At 38.6% G+C, this 15132-nt stretch overlaps 2 protein-coding genes across 10 annotated transcripts in view; one reads left to right on the top strand and one right to left on the bottom strand.

The window, feature by feature from the left end:
- BRCA1 (BRCA1 DNA repair associated) overlaps positions 1–15132 on the top strand; it is a 71260-nt gene that overhangs the window by 5727 nt on the left and 50401 nt on the right. For all 9 annotated transcript variants that reach the window (XM_061144126.1, XM_061144121.1, XM_061144124.1 and 6 more), the window contains 4 exons: positions 1142–1195; positions 11167–11244; positions 12206–12294; positions 14372–14511. In XM_061144126.1, the coding sequence (XP_061000109.1) occupies positions 1142–1195; positions 11167–11244; positions 12206–12294; positions 14372–14511 (361 nt within the window). The remainder of the gene's footprint in view (positions 1–1141; positions 1196–11166; positions 11245–12205; positions 12295–14371; positions 14512–15132) is intronic.
- LOC133056111 (small ribosomal subunit protein uS14) lies at positions 6084–6406 on the bottom strand. The gene has a single exon (XM_061141219.1). It carries the CDS (start codon positions 6356–6358, stop codon positions 6188–6190), a length of 171 nt encoding a protein of 56 aa, XP_060997202.1. The 5' UTR covers positions 6359–6406; the 3' UTR covers positions 6084–6187.

Genomic DNA, 15132 nt, shown 5'->3' with positions numbered 1-15132 from the left:
GCTCTCCCTGCTGAAATGTTCTTCCAACCTTTGCACAACTGGTTTCCTCACATAGCTCAGCTGTCCACCAGTGTCACCCTTTCATGAGACCTTTTTTGACCACCTTGTGTATACACCCCTCCCCCCAACACACTGCATCCCCTTTCCCCTTATCCTGGTTTATTTTTCTTTTTAGCACTATTCCCATATATCTTTGTTTCTCAACCAACTATCTACCACAGCTAGAATGTAAGTTCTATGAGGGCAGTCTTTATTTTGTTTGCTGCTGTATTTCTATCTCTGGGAGCAGTACTTGCACATAGGAGGAGCACAATAAATACTTAATAAATTGTTAAATGAATTAATCTCAGGAGCGCCTTGAAATCTTGTGGTTAGATGGGCAGGGATGGGAATTTGGATGATATATTTTCTTTTCTGGAGACTGTATTTTTCTAAGTTTATTGTTTTGTGAATTTTCTTCAGTGAGTGTTTTTTACACTGTTCTTACAAAGTAATCACAAACCAAACATCATGTACCTCCTGCAGTGATGTAATAAAAGTACACAGAACCATCTGTAAAGTGTTCTTGCCAAAAATTGAACCCGGTTTTGATCAAGCCTCATTTACAGGAAGTGGAGATTAGAGGGACAAGTTAAACCATATTATAGCGTTATAATCAGCAAAATCCAGAATCTGGTAAATTCTACAGGTCAAATGACCTAGTTTTTAAAATAAATGACAAGGAAGGAAAAGAGAAGTCTGTAGATTAAAAGAAACTTGAGACGTATCCACCAAATGCAGGATGTGTATCTTGTTTGGATCCTGATTTAAATGGATGTAATGATTAAATTTTTATGAGACAGTGAAGGAAATTGGAGCATTAGTTGTATATTAGATGATGATAAGGAAATTATTTTTTAGGAGTAATAATAGTTTCATGTTTATACTAAAAAAGTCCTTATCTGTTTTTTGGCCGCGCTGCACGGCTTGTGGAATCTTACCTAGTTCCCGACCAGGAATCAAACCCAAGTCCCCTGCATTGGAAGCGCGGAGTCTTAACCACTGGATTGCCAGGGTTAATGTACCCCAGAATACACTTATTTTTAAATGAATTATTGACCTTTGTTTATTTTCTTCCCCCCCGCCCCCCCCACCTTCCTAGTCTGGAGTTGATCAGAGAGCCTGTCTCTACAAAGTGTGACCACATATTTTGCAAGTAAGTTTGAATGTTTTATGTGGCTCTATCATTAGCTTTTGTACTTATTCTTCATAATACAGAAAACAACTACTGAAGCTTTAGCTTCTTCAGTTATGTGGAAAAGAATTGTAAGTTGCTTGTAGCCATAGTTTGAAGTAAAATATTGGCACATTTATCTAGTGGGATATGAAATCACTTTGAAGAGCTGTTTGTTTTTTGTGTCCAAGGGTGGAAGCAGATTGCAGGCAATTGTGAAATTAGCAAATTGTGTTTCAACTGTCCCAGTTTTCTCTTTTCTGTTCATTTCTAGATGTCCTTCTGCTCTCTGACCTCTAAGGTTCAGTGTTTGCCTGCTTCATAATCCTTGTGAAAATAGAGAATCTGATATCAGTTTATATTTAGGCTGAAATTCATTCATACCAGTGATTCAAGTTATATTTTTAAGGATCTTCTCCTTTGGAATGGATGTTTCCTTTTTTTTAAGCCAGTTGGGGTTTTTTTCTTTTTTTTTTTTTTTCCTTGTAGTTATTTATTTGTTTTGGCTGCACTGGATCTTTGTTGCTGCACTTTGGGCTTTCTGTATTGCAGTGAATGGGGGCTACTCTCTAGTTACCATGTGCAGGCTTCTCATTGCAGTGGCATTTCTTGTTTTTGGAGCATGGGCTGTAGGATGCGCAGGCTCAGTAATTGTAGCACACAGGCTAAGTTGCCCTGTGACATGTGAAATCTTACCAGACAGGGATTGAACTGGTTTTTCCTGCATTGATAGGCGAATTCTTATCCACTGGGACACCAGGGAAGTCCATGAATATGTTTCTTGGATAGAAGAATTTTGGAAAAGTTTGGTAGGTAATTTTATAGAACAAGGGTTTTCTCCTTTCCCTGATGTTAAGCTATGATTGAGACTTGCCCTGAATGCCAGTTGTTTTTAAGTATTTTTGTTTATTTTAATTGAAAGGGAAAGCTATGTCCATGGTAATGAGTCTACTAGCATAAAAGGTTATATATGATGCAAAGTATTCTTCACTCCTACCTCAACACCCCTGCCTCCCCCTCCATCCCCGGCGGGGGAGGGGGGGGGCGGGAATTATCAATTTCTTAAGTATCCTATAAGAAATTTTCAAATTCAAGGGTTTGTAACTTAGGACTCCTGAATAGTTTTCTTGAATTTCCTAGAATTATATTGAATTTTAAGTTCAATTATATTAAAAACTATGGGCCTGTGCAATTTTCTGGTAAGACAGTTCATAATTTTCATCAGCTTGGAATGTTACGATAACCTAAAAAATCCTGAAAAACTTCTGATTTAAGAATAATGAGATGAGAGGGAGATTCAAGAGGGAGGTGACATATATATACCTATGACCGATTCATGTTGATGTATGGCAGAAACCAACACAATATTGTAAAGCAATTATCCTTCAACTAAAAATAAATAAGAAAAAAAATTTATTGGAAAAAAAGGATAACAAGGACTAGCTGAAACTGGAGGAAACTTGTTCCCTTTGGAGGAATATCCTCGGAGCACAAGGCTGCCAGCTGGAAAAAGGAAACATCCATTCCAAAGGAGAAGATCCTTCCTCTGAATCTTACTTTCTTCTTGCTATTTAGCTGTCCCAGGAAGGATCCAGAGGCCATTTCTATGGCCTCTCATGCCTTTCCCAGGACAGCCCACTGGCCTAACTCTCTTCCCAGCAGTTTCCTTCTCATTCCTCAGGTCTGTCTCCTTGGTCAGGTGCCAAGGCAGCAAGGCTTTATCTCTGCTTCAAGAATTTTTAGTTTTGTGGCCTCTAAAGGGAAGCTTCTCAAACTATCTGTGGTATAGGGGCAGTTTTTTTTGTAGATCAATTTTTTTTTTTAAGAAGCTTTGTTTTTCTAATTTTTTTTGGCTGTGCTGGGTCTTCATTGCTGTGCTCAGGCTTTCTCTAGTTGTGGCGAGCATGGACTACTCTCTGGCTGTGGTACATGGGCTTCTCGTGGTGGCTTCTCTTGTTTTGGTGGGTGGGTTTCAGTAGTTGCGGGATACCAGTTTAGTTGCCCTGTGGCATGTAGCATCTTCCTGGACCAGGGGTCAAACCCATATCCCCTTCATTGGCAGGCAGAGTCTTAACTATTGGATCACCAAGGAATTGTGATCAATACTTTTGTAAAACAACATTTTAAAGTCCCAGTATTTAAAAGGTTACACACACAAAAATAAGTAAAGAAAAGAAAAGGTTACAGAGAGCTGAAGACTAACCTTTTAAATGCTGGGACTTTCACTGTTGTTTGACAAGAATCTTTCTGAAATATCCTGTATGCTTTCCTATTACCTGGAATAGTGAATACACAGTATTGTAGTATGTAAAGAAGGGATTAAATTATGAACATTCTTTTTTTTGAGAGCTTGTAGAAAAAGGCAGTTTTACAGGCAGAGGAAGCAATATGAGCAGAGGTATGAAGAGAAGAAAGAATACGTGCGGGAAAAAGAAACTAACTTTTTCTATGTATAGAGGAGCTGTACTAGAAGAGAAAAGAGCCCTCAGAGGGGAGATACTTGCAAAACAGAGAAGGTGCAAGAAGAGACAGAAGGGATTGAAATAGAAAAGGGATGCAAGAAAGAGAAATGTTATTTATGAACAGTAATGAAGGAAAAGGAAATTAATCCTATAGAAAGATTTTGAGATAGGAGTAGGGGTGGTTGAGGTAGTTGAGCTCAGTGAAGTTGGAGGTGAAGACATCTGTTGAGACTGAGAAAGTTAAATAAAATTGCTAACTAGAGGAGAGTGAAAAAGGCTTGAAATTCTTAATATGGAGGATATGACAAGCAAAAAAGGCAGCCATATTTTAAGTCTGAATAACACCTTGATCTATATGAAAAGAAAGCTCAGAAAAATACCACCAAGCATTAATTGGATTTTCTGAGGGCGGGCTCTAATTGCTAACAATAAAGCAGCTTTGTTGACCACGTAAGCCTGTAGATCTGAAGTCTTTCCTGAGATATATAAAAGGTACAGTAGTAGCAGTTTAGAAAATGTTAGGTCATTCCTGCATTAGCTTGTGGTTTCTAAACAACAGATGAAATATATAGTACTTTTTGAAAGATCTAGACCACATGGTCCAAAGGGATATAATCTGAGCCATAAATCGAACTTAAATCTTCTTATAGCCACATTACTAAAAGATTTTGGGTTTTTTTTGCTGTGCCAAGGCATGTGGTATCTTAGTTCCCAGACCAGGGATGGAACTTAGTTCCCCCTGCAGGGGAAGTGTGGAGTCTTAACCACTGGACACTAGAAAAGTCCCTACTAAAAGGTTTTCTTTTTAAGGTGAAATTAACTATAGTTATATATTTTTAATCCAGTTATGGCTAAAATTTTATCATTTCAAAATATAAAAATGTTAGTGAGATAATTGACATTCTTTTTTTGAGGTAAGTCTCTGAAAGCCTGTGTTTTTCCATATTTAACATAAATCTTAGTTCAGACTGGCCACATTTCAAGTGCTCAGTAGCCACATGTGGCAGCTGTGTTGGATAACACAGCTCTAGAAAATTGACTGCTCAAAGTGGGACTCATGGCTCTGCACCAACCACATCACATGGGAACTTCCTAGAATCTCAGCCTTACCCCAAACCTACTGAATCAGAATGTGCATTTGAACAAGATCCCTAGGAGATTCTTATGTACATTAAAGTTGAAGAAGCAGTGTTCTGAAATGGTGACCTTTCTAGACACTTATTTGGAGGATAGTATTAATAAGAGAGACTAGAACAAGGATGGCTGAGATTGAAAGACCAGAAAGACCAAGTAAAGCAAGTCTTCTGAGGAGATCCAGATAAGTGGTAAGTCAGTGTCAGGGAGGTTTCATGGCCAGATACATTAGATCATGATATCAGGGAATTCTCGGAGAAGGCAATGGCACCCCACTCCAGTACTCTTGCCTGGAAAATCCCATGGACGGAGGAGCCTGGTAGGCTGCAGTCCATGGGGTTGCTAAGAGTCCGACACGACTGAGCGACTTCACTTTCACTTTTCACTGTCATGCTTTGGAGAAGGAAATGGCAACCCACTCCAGTGTTCTTGCCTGGAGGATCCTAGGGACGGGGGAGCCTGGTGGGCTGCCATCTCTGGGGTCGCACAGAGTCGGACATGACTGAAGCGACTTAGCAGCAGAATCAGGGAATTCTGGAATGTAGCAATAGGTTGGGATGTCAGGAGGCCAGAAGTAGGCAAGAGATGGATAATCAAGCAAGTAGATGAACATAGTCTTGCAGGAGTCTAGCAGCAGAAATGAGAAGTTCAGGGTGGCAGTTACAAAGGAAGAAAAGTAACAGCGACCCAGCCACGGGAGGTTGAAGGTTAGCAGTAGGATTCTCATCCTGAGGAGACAAAGAGCCTTGACCCACAACTGTGATACTCGGGAAGGAAGTCAGGCAGAATCTCCCAGATGAAGAACTCAAGATAGCTTCTTAATTGTTGGAACTAAAGTACAAACCAGAGGTTTGATCAAGAAAAAAGAGCCTTAATTACCCAAACTGACGAGGTTTGATGGGACCAGCAACGTAAGTGGATGCTGAGATGCTAAGCCATGGAGCTGTCAGGGTCTTTATTTTCTCTAACAAGGGACCATATTAGTCCATTATCTTAAATCTGTTGACAGTAATCCAGGGCACCCAGTATAGCTGAACATAGCCAAAACTCAGCTTGCCTTTATTTTGCCTAGACTTAAAACTATAAATTCTTTACTTCCTGCCAGGATAGACTTGGACAAGCAACTCAAAATTAGATGAGTTTTAATAACTTGTTCAACTGTTCAGGGTAAAGATGTGCTCAAAAGTAAGTACTCTGAGAAGTCCCTCAAATTAGTTTTGTGGCACTGTGATTTTACTGTTCTCCATCAGCTTTTTCTTTTTTTTTGTTTTTTGTTTTTTTTTTTTGAAGTTTTGAAAACTTTTATTTTATATACAAAGAGCTAGTATTATTTCCGCCGAGGGGTGATGTTCTGGATGAGCCATCTAAGGAAGTTCAGTTAGTCCAACTTAATGAAGCCGATGTCCTTCGCATACTGGCGGAAACACTGGCGGCACATATTGAGGCCGTATTTCCGGATCAGACCGTGCCGGTTTGAGCAGACCCGGCAAGAGCGAGAACCCTGGCCGAATTTTCTCGGATGGCTCCAGTAGAGCTGCTGGTGACCCATGTTGCTTTCTCGGTTGCAACGAGGTAAAAAGAACGAGAAAGCGTACGCATGCGCTCTTCAAAATTTTAGCACCATTTACCCAGAAGGCAGTGCTGACATCAGCCTTTTCTTATAAAGCTGAAGCTGCCCTTTGGAAAATGACTACATTTGCTTTAAAAATGTATTGCCTTTCTTTAAAGAAGAATGGAACTGGAGGAATCAACCTGCCTGACTTCAGACTCTACTACAAAGCCACAGTCATCAAGACAGTATGGTACTGGCACAAAGACAGAAATATAGATCAATGGAACAGAATAGAAAGCCCAGAGATAAATCCACGAACCTATGGACACCTTATCTTTGACAAAGGAGGCAAGGATATACAATGGAAAAAAGACAACCTCTTTAACAAGTGGTGCTGGGAAAACTGGTCAACCACTTGTAAAAGAATGAAACTAGAACACTTTCTAACACCATACACAAAAATAAACTCAAAATGGATTAAAGATCTAAATGTAAGACCAGAAACTATAAAACTCCTAGAGGAGAACATAGGCAAAACACTCTCCGACATAAATCACAGCAAGATCCTCTATGACCCACCTCCCAGAATATTGGAAATAAAAGCAAAAATAAACAAATGGGACCTAATGAAACTTAAAAGCTTTTGCACTACAAAGGAAACTATAAGTAAGGTGAAAAGACAGCCCTCAGATTGGGAGAAAATAATAGCAAATGAAGAAACAGACAAAGGATTAATCTCAAAAATATACAAGCAACTCCTGCAGCTCAATTCCAGAAAAATAAATGACCCAATCAAAAAATGGGCCAAAGAACTAAACAGACATTTCTCCAAAGAAGACATACAGATGGCTAACAAACACATGAAAAGATGCTCAACATCACTCATTATTAGAGAAATGCAAATCAAAACCACAATGAGGTACCATTACACGCCAGTCAGGATGGCTGCTCTCCAAAAGTCTACAAGCAATAAATGCTGGAGAGGGTGTGGAGAAAAGGGAACCCTCTTAGACTGTTGGTGGGAATGCAAACTGGTACAGCCGCTATGGAAAACAGTGTGGAGATTTCTTAAAAAACTGGAAATAGAACTGCCATATGACCCAGCAATCCCACTTCTGGGCATACACACTGAGGAAACCAGATCTGAAAGAGACACGTGCACCCCAATGTTCATCGCAGCACTGTTTATAATAGCCAGGACATGGAAGCAACCTAGATGCCCATCAGCAGATGAATGGATAAGGAAGCTGTGGTACATATACACCATGGAATATTACTCAGCCATTAAAAAGAATTCATTTGAACCAGTCCTAATGAGATGGATGAAGCTGGAGCCCCTTATACAGAGTGAAGTAAGCCAGAAAGATAAAGACCATTACAGCATACTAACACATATATATGGAATTTAGAAAGGTGGTAACGATAACCCTATATGCAAAACAGAAAAAGAGACACAGAAGTACAGAACAGACTTTTGAACTCTGTGGGAGAATGTGAGGATGGGATATTTCAAAAGAACAGCATGTATACTATCTATGGTGAAACAGATCACCAGCCCAGATGGGATGCATGAGACAAGTGCTCCAGCCTGGTGCACTGGGAGGACCCGGGGGAATCGGGTGGAGAGGGAGGTGGGAGCGGGGATCGGGATGGGGAATACGTGTAAATCCATGGCTGATTCATATCAATGTATGACAAAACCCACTGAAATGTTGTGAAGTGATTGGCCTCCAACTAAAAAAAAAAAAAAAAAAAATGTATTGCCTTTCTTTAAACATTGGGCTTTAGAAACCCAAGAAGCCCGGAACTTGTCTCAGACCTTTTCATTGAGAACCTTGTGTAGAACTTGTATACGTGTTCTCATTTAATCAGTGTATCACGTAGATTCCCCAGAACTCTAAAACAGAGTTTAATAAATTCATCTGAGCCCTGAAAGACATGCCAGTGTTCTGTTGATCTGTCAGTGTTTTCCTTACCTCAGTCTTTTCCAATCATGTACAAGTTCATTTTCTCTTTTGAGTTTAGTTAATAACTTTTATGCATCTGTCCTTTTCCTAGCGTAAAGAAAGATTGCAACCCATATCTTGGTTGATTTCTACATACCTGCTTCTCCTGTGTTATTTGTGTAATTGTGTACAGGCTACATCATCTATAGCTTAGCTTATCATCTTATAGCTTCCCTACTGTATTCTGCAGTCTTGTGTTTAGGGCATGACCTCCCTACTTCTCTGAATTGTTGAATTGTGCCATTTGCCAGCGTGAAGCTTTGATGCCTCCTAGAGCCATTATGGTAGAGTGCAGGTAGTATTTGCATCTTCTCAAGGAGTGGTAGCCTCTATTTTGTGGCTCTTTTTTTTTTTTTTTTAATTAAAAAGTTTATTTTTTGGCTACACCGCACCAACATATATGATCTTAGTTCCTCCACTGGACCTCCAGGGAAGTCCCTGTTTTGGCTCTTTAAATGGACTTTTTATACAAAGCAGCTAGCTTTTTGACACCCCCATTTCCTAACCTATATGTTGTCAAGTGCAATATGGTTGTTCAAGCATCTATATAGGTGTAGAGGTGTAGAAGGACCCCTGGGTCTCCTTGACCAAACCTACCTACATTTACTTTCTCTGGTGGAAAAGCCATGGGCTTTGCTATTGCAATACATTTAAATTCTAGATCCAATATCACCTTTACCACTTACTTGATTACTGTGTGATCTGGGACAAATCTCTACTGTAAAATGAAGATACTTCAGGGTTATATTGACAGAACAATGCATGTTAAAGGACATGGCCAGTAAAAAGTGCTTCTCTAAGTGTGCTGGCTCACCATTCCCACTGCCTTTTCAGTTCCCATAATATTTTCTTTCCTGGTATCTTCTCTCTAATCCCTTCCCCACTCACCTCCCCTGCCATAATATCATGTCCTTTATAATGGCAGGGGTTTTATTTTCCTTTTCACTGAATTTCTTGCATCTAGAATGATACCTAACTTATTAAATATTGGTTGTATGAGTGAACCACTGCTTTTAATAATAATCACCGCAGCTGCTTCTACTGCTCTCTTCCCTTTTCTCTCTACTCTGTTTTGGGTCTTTTGTCTTTTTCCTAAGGGAATGTTGATCTTTATGGACACCACCAGCCAATGGGAGCAGTAGTTTCCTTTATTAAGGAAGCTGACTCTGAACACATTGCATATGATCCTCAAAGTCTTCTTAGCCATGTTCAGTGTCTGAGACAACCAAAACAGTTGCTCTAGATCCCAAGCCATTCTAAAAGCCTGAGTGAGCCTGCTTCACTCTTAGGTGTTTGGTGAACAACTTGGTTCAACAAGTGTCTGGCTCAACAGACATTCTGTTGGGCCTTGTAAATATAAAAATGAGCATGTTTTCTTCCTGCTTTGAGGTTTTTCTTTTTAAAACATGTCTTATTGAGATATAATTTACATGCTATAAAATCCATCCATATAAAGTGTACAATTCAGTTTTTTGTTTTGTCTGTTTTTAAAAATATTTATTTATTTGGCTATATCGGGTCTTAGTTGCAGTGAGAGGGCTTCTCTCTAGTTGTGGTGCTTGGGCTCAGTTGCCCCATGGCATGTGGGATCATCTTGGACCAGGGATCGAATCCATGTCCCCTGCATTGGCAAGCAGATTCGCAACCATTAAACCACCAGAGAAGTCGCTTTTCATGGGCTTATTGATCATTTGTTTATCTTTGGAGAAAATGGCTCTTCAAATCCTTTGCCCATTTTTAAATTGGGTTACGTCTCTTTTTTTTATTGAGTTTTAAGAGTTCTTCATATATTCTGGATACAAGTCCCTTGTCAAATGTATGATTAACAAATATTTTCTCTCGTTCTGTGAATTGTCCTGTCAGTTTTTTCATGGTATTATTTGTAGCACAAAAGTTTTAAGTTTATTTTTTATTTTTTTTTTTTTTTGACAAAGCAAGAGATTTTATTGGGAAAGGGCACCCGGGTGGAGAGCAGTAGGTAAGGGAACCCAGGAGAACTGCTCTAAGTTTTAAGTTTAATATTCCCATTTTTTTCTTTGGTTGCTTGTGCTTTTGCCATTTCTTTATTTAAGAAATCATTGCTTAACCCATGGTCACAAACATTTATACTTTAGTTCTTGCATTTAGTTCTGTGACCCATTTTATTTTTTTTCTGTGACCCATTTTAAGTTAATTTTTCTGTACTGTGTGAGGTAGGAATCTTTGTTTCTTTTTGCATGTGATATTTAGTTATCCGAGTACTATTAAGATTATTCTTTTCCCATTTAATTGTCTTGGTGCTGTTGTTGAAAATCACTTGAACATAGATGTATGACTTATACTTTCATTCTGTTCTATCTATGTGTTAATCTGTCTTTTTGCTAGTACCATACTGTCTTGATTACTATAACTTTTGTATTGGGGTACTAAGTTTTTAAACTAATTATAATAGTTTTACCTGAAGTACTTAACCATTTACATCTGATTATGCAGCCTGAAATACTTATGAGTATATCATTATGAGTATATCATTAAATATGCTATATTAACTTTTAATAAGTTTTATTTGATCATAACAGAAAGACATGGATATAAGTTCAGTTTTCATAGATTATTGCTTATTTAGTTTGGTTTTCTTCTTATGCAGCATCTAAGAACAATTAAAGAAAGCCACCTGTTGTAATTATCTGCCATTACCTTTAAAATGGCTCTTAAGGGCAGTTGAGAGATTATTTTCTCATTGTTATTTGCTATTTGAATATTCTCTCTGCAAAGAAAAAGAATGTAACTTGAGTTCTTTTCATTCGTTATAATTTATAGATTTTGTATGCTGAAACTTCTCAACCAGAAGAAAGGGCCTTCACAATGTCCTTTGTGTAAGAATGATATAACCAAAAGGTATATAATTTTGGTATTGATGGGAGGTTAGAAATGACAACATCAGGAAAAAGTAAAAATTCCGTAATAATATAGTTGGTGTTCCTATCAAACCACTCATCAGTAGAAAAATATATAAAAGGATGTTTAGCTGACATGGTAAATTATTTTCAAAATCATTTTTCTGAGAGTTTTATATTACATCTGCCTTGTACAGTTATTTGCAATTCATTGCCTTTTTCTAATCCTTCTGAATGATATAAGAACTTACAGTCTTATCTAATATAGGACTGTACCACCCTTCCCCCATTATCTTAATTCTGATTTTATTTTTCTTTCTTGCACTTATTTCTACTCAATTTTTTACACACAAACACAGTGGATTTATATATTGTGTGTCCCTCTGGCCAGGATGTAAGTTCTATTAGGGCACTGGTTTTGTCTATCTTGGTCAACACTGTTTATCCAATGTTTGGCATATGGTAGTCACTCAGATTTAAATGAATAAATAAATTATATTGTCCTACAACTTTCCTAAACCCAAATCTCTTTTTGGACATTGATAACTATTTGTGATTTCAAAATAGTGTAATCATCATTTGGCAGAAATGCCTGAGAGCTAGAAGTGGGGGTTTGGGTGGATGGGATTCAGATGTTAAGAATACTAAATTCTGTATGCAGTGGATTTATATCTACTGTGGATTCAAAGTACTATTATTTTAGATAGTTATAGGCTTTTGATAAGCTTGAATGGCAAAAAATACATGTATATAAAAAAAGACTGCTCTATGGTTTATTCTGCTGTCAATGATATTTTGATTATAGTGTAATGTCACTTAATAGCTCTGTTCTTATCATATAGTTGTTTTTTTTTTTTACTGTTGCTGCATCTTTTTTTATTTCTTTAATGTCTTTTCTTATTTTAGTGTCCTTAAGTTGATAATCTCTTGCTAAGTGTGTCTTTCAATCAATTTACTTTCAGAAGCCTACAAGAAAGTACAAGATTTAGTCAACTTGTTGAAGAGCTGTTGAAGATCATTCATGCTTTTGAGCTTGACACAGGATTGCAGTGTAAGTATTGCATAACCCCAGGTACCAATGCTCAGTTCAGTTCAGTTCAGTCCCTCAGTCGTGTCCGACTCTTTGCAACTGCAGCAAAGACTGCGACTGCAGTCCGACCATGGACTGCAGCACGCCAGGCCTCCCTGTCCATCACCAGCTCCTGGAGTCTACCCAAACCCATGTCCATTGAGTCGGTGATGCCATCCAACCATCTCATCCTTTGTCGTCCCCTTCTCCTCCTGCCCTCAATCTTTCCCAGCATCAGAGTCTTTTTCAATGAGTCAGCTCTTCGCATCAGGTGGCCAAAGTATTGGAGTTTCAGCTTCAGCATCAGTCCTTCCAATGAACACCCAAGACTGATCTCCTTTAGAATGGACTGGTTGGATCTCCTTGCAGTCCAAGGGACTCTCAAGAGTCTTCTCCAACACCACAGTTCAAAGCATCAATTCTTCGGTGCTCAGCTTTCTTTATGGTCCGACTCTCACATCCACACATGACCACTGGAAAAACCATAGCCTTGACTAGACGGACCTTTGTTGGCAAAGTAATGTCTCTGCTTTTTAATATGCTGCCTAGGTTGGTTATAACTCCTTCCAAGGAGTAAGCGTCTTTTAATTTCATGGCTGCAGTCACCATCTGCGGTGATTTTGGAGCCCAAAAAATAAAGTCAACCACTGTTTCCACTGTTTCCCCATCTATTTGCCATGAAGGGATGGGACCAGATGCCATGATCTCAGCTTTCTGAATGTTGAGTTTTAAGCCAACTTTTTCACTCTCCTCTGTCACTTTCATCAAGAGGCTTTTTAGTTCTTCTTCACTTTCTGCCATAAGGGTGGTGTCATCTGCTTATCTGAGGTTATTGATATTTCTCCCGGCAATCTTGATTCCAGCTTGTGCTTCCTTCAGCCCAGCATTTCTCATGATGTACTCTGCATATAAGTTAAATAAGCAGACAATATACAGCCTTGATGTACTTGTTTTCCTATTTGGAACCAGTCTGTTCCATGTCCAGTTGTAACTTGCTTCCTGACCTGCATACAGGTTTCTCAAGAGGCAGGTCAGGTGGTCTGGTATTCCCATCTCCTTCAGAATTTTCCAGTTTATTGTGATCCACACAGTCAAAGGCTTTGGTATAGTCAATAAAGCAGAAATAGATGTTTTTCTGGAACTCTCTTGCTTTTTTGATGATCCATCAGATGTTGGCAATTTGATCTCTGGTTCCTCTGCCTTTTCTAAAACCAACTTGAACATCTGGAAGTTCACGGTTCACGTATTACTGAAGCCTGGCTTGGAGAATGTTGAGCATTACTTTACTAGCATGTGAGATGAGTGCAATTGTGTGGTAGTTTGAGCATTCTTTGGCATTGCCTTTCTTAGTGATTGGAATGAAAACTGACCTTTTCCAGTCCTGTTGCCACTGCTGAGTTTTCCAAATTTGCTGATATATTGAGTGCAGCGCTTTCACAGCATCATCTTTCAGGATTCGAAATAGCTCAACTGGAATTCCATCACCTCCACTAGCTTTGTTCGTAGTGATGCTTCCTAAGGCCCACTTGACTTCACATTCCAGGATGTCTGGCTCTAGGTGAATGTGAGTGATCATGCCATCGTGATTATCTGGGTCGTGAAGATCTTTTTTGTACTGTGTATTCTTGCCACCAATGCTCAAGGGGCCATCTATTAAAATGAAAGTTTGTGCAGTTATTTTATATGAATAGGTGATAAGACCAGACTTTTTGGCCTAGGTTAATTTTAACTACCTGTAATCTTCTTTTTTAATATATATTTTTAAAATTTTTATTTATTTATTTTTGGCTGTGCTGGGTTTTTGTTGCTGTGCCGGCTTTTCTTTAGTTGCAGTAAGCAAGGGCTGCTCTCCAGTTGCTCACTGTGGTGGCTTCTTTTGTTGTGAAGCACAGGCTCAATAGTTGTGGCACACAGGCTTAGATTCTCCATGACATATGGGATCTTCCTGGATCAGGGATCTCCTGCATTGGCAGGCAGATTATTTACCACTGAGCCACCAGGGAACCTAATACATTTTTTTCCTAACTGCAAAAGTAGTGTTTCTCTTTGTAACTCACAGTTGCAAACAGCTATAACTTTTCGAGAAAGGAAAATAAGTCTCCTGAGCATCTGAAGGAGGAAGTTTCTATCATCCAAAGTATGGGCTACAGGAACCGGGCCAAAAGACTTTGGCAGAGTGAACCTGAAAATCCTACCTTGGTAAGGCCACTTTTGTGTGTTCTGATAATAACTCTTTATGGAGTATGTGAATTAGTGAATGTGCTGGGTGCTTTTGGATTTATATAAAGTCAGTAAACAAGGGAAGATGGTCAATTAAGTGTCTGAACAAGAGTTAGAGGAGTTGAGAGAAGGTCCCTGGTTTTAGTGCTTTATCCATTCTGATGCTTGTCTAAGATAGCCACAAGGACACTGATGGTTTTCAGCTTGCTAGTTTTTGTTTTATTATTATTATTTGCTAGTTTAAAAAATAACTGTCTTATGGCAATTCTCCAGACATGAAGAAGTATCTATTTTATTTCCTCTGAAAAGTTATCTGGGGAAAAAAAAAAATAATCAGTTTTTAACACTTGAAAACTGCTTCAACTTAAGTGTAATTGTCAAAGAAAATACAGAGATTTGCTCTATTGTTACTCATATGTGAATGAATAATGAGGATCTTAAAAATAGTAGTTCTCATAGTACCAGCATTCATTTCTCAGTAGATGTTGAAGGGCTCGAAAAGAAGGAAAGCTTCAGCAGAGTAATGTTGGGTATCCAAATATTTTTTCCTGTACTGAATATTCTTAAGCTTGCTGGATTTTATTATTTTCATTTATCCTT

The sequence above is a fragment of the Dama dama genome, chromosome 5 (assembly GCF_033118175.1).
Source record: "Dama dama isolate Ldn47 chromosome 5, ASM3311817v1, whole genome shotgun sequence".
NCBI classification, from domain to species: Eukaryota; Metazoa; Chordata; class Mammalia; order Artiodactyla; family Cervidae; genus Dama; species Dama dama.
This window is presented reverse-complemented; position numbering and strand designations above follow the sequence as displayed.

Bases quoted from the DNA above. Each gene is read 5' to 3' on its own strand.
- LOC133056111 (XM_061141219.1), bottom strand. From the start codon at position 6,358: ATGGGTCACCAGCAGCTCTACTGGAGCCATCCGAGAAAATTCGGCCAG.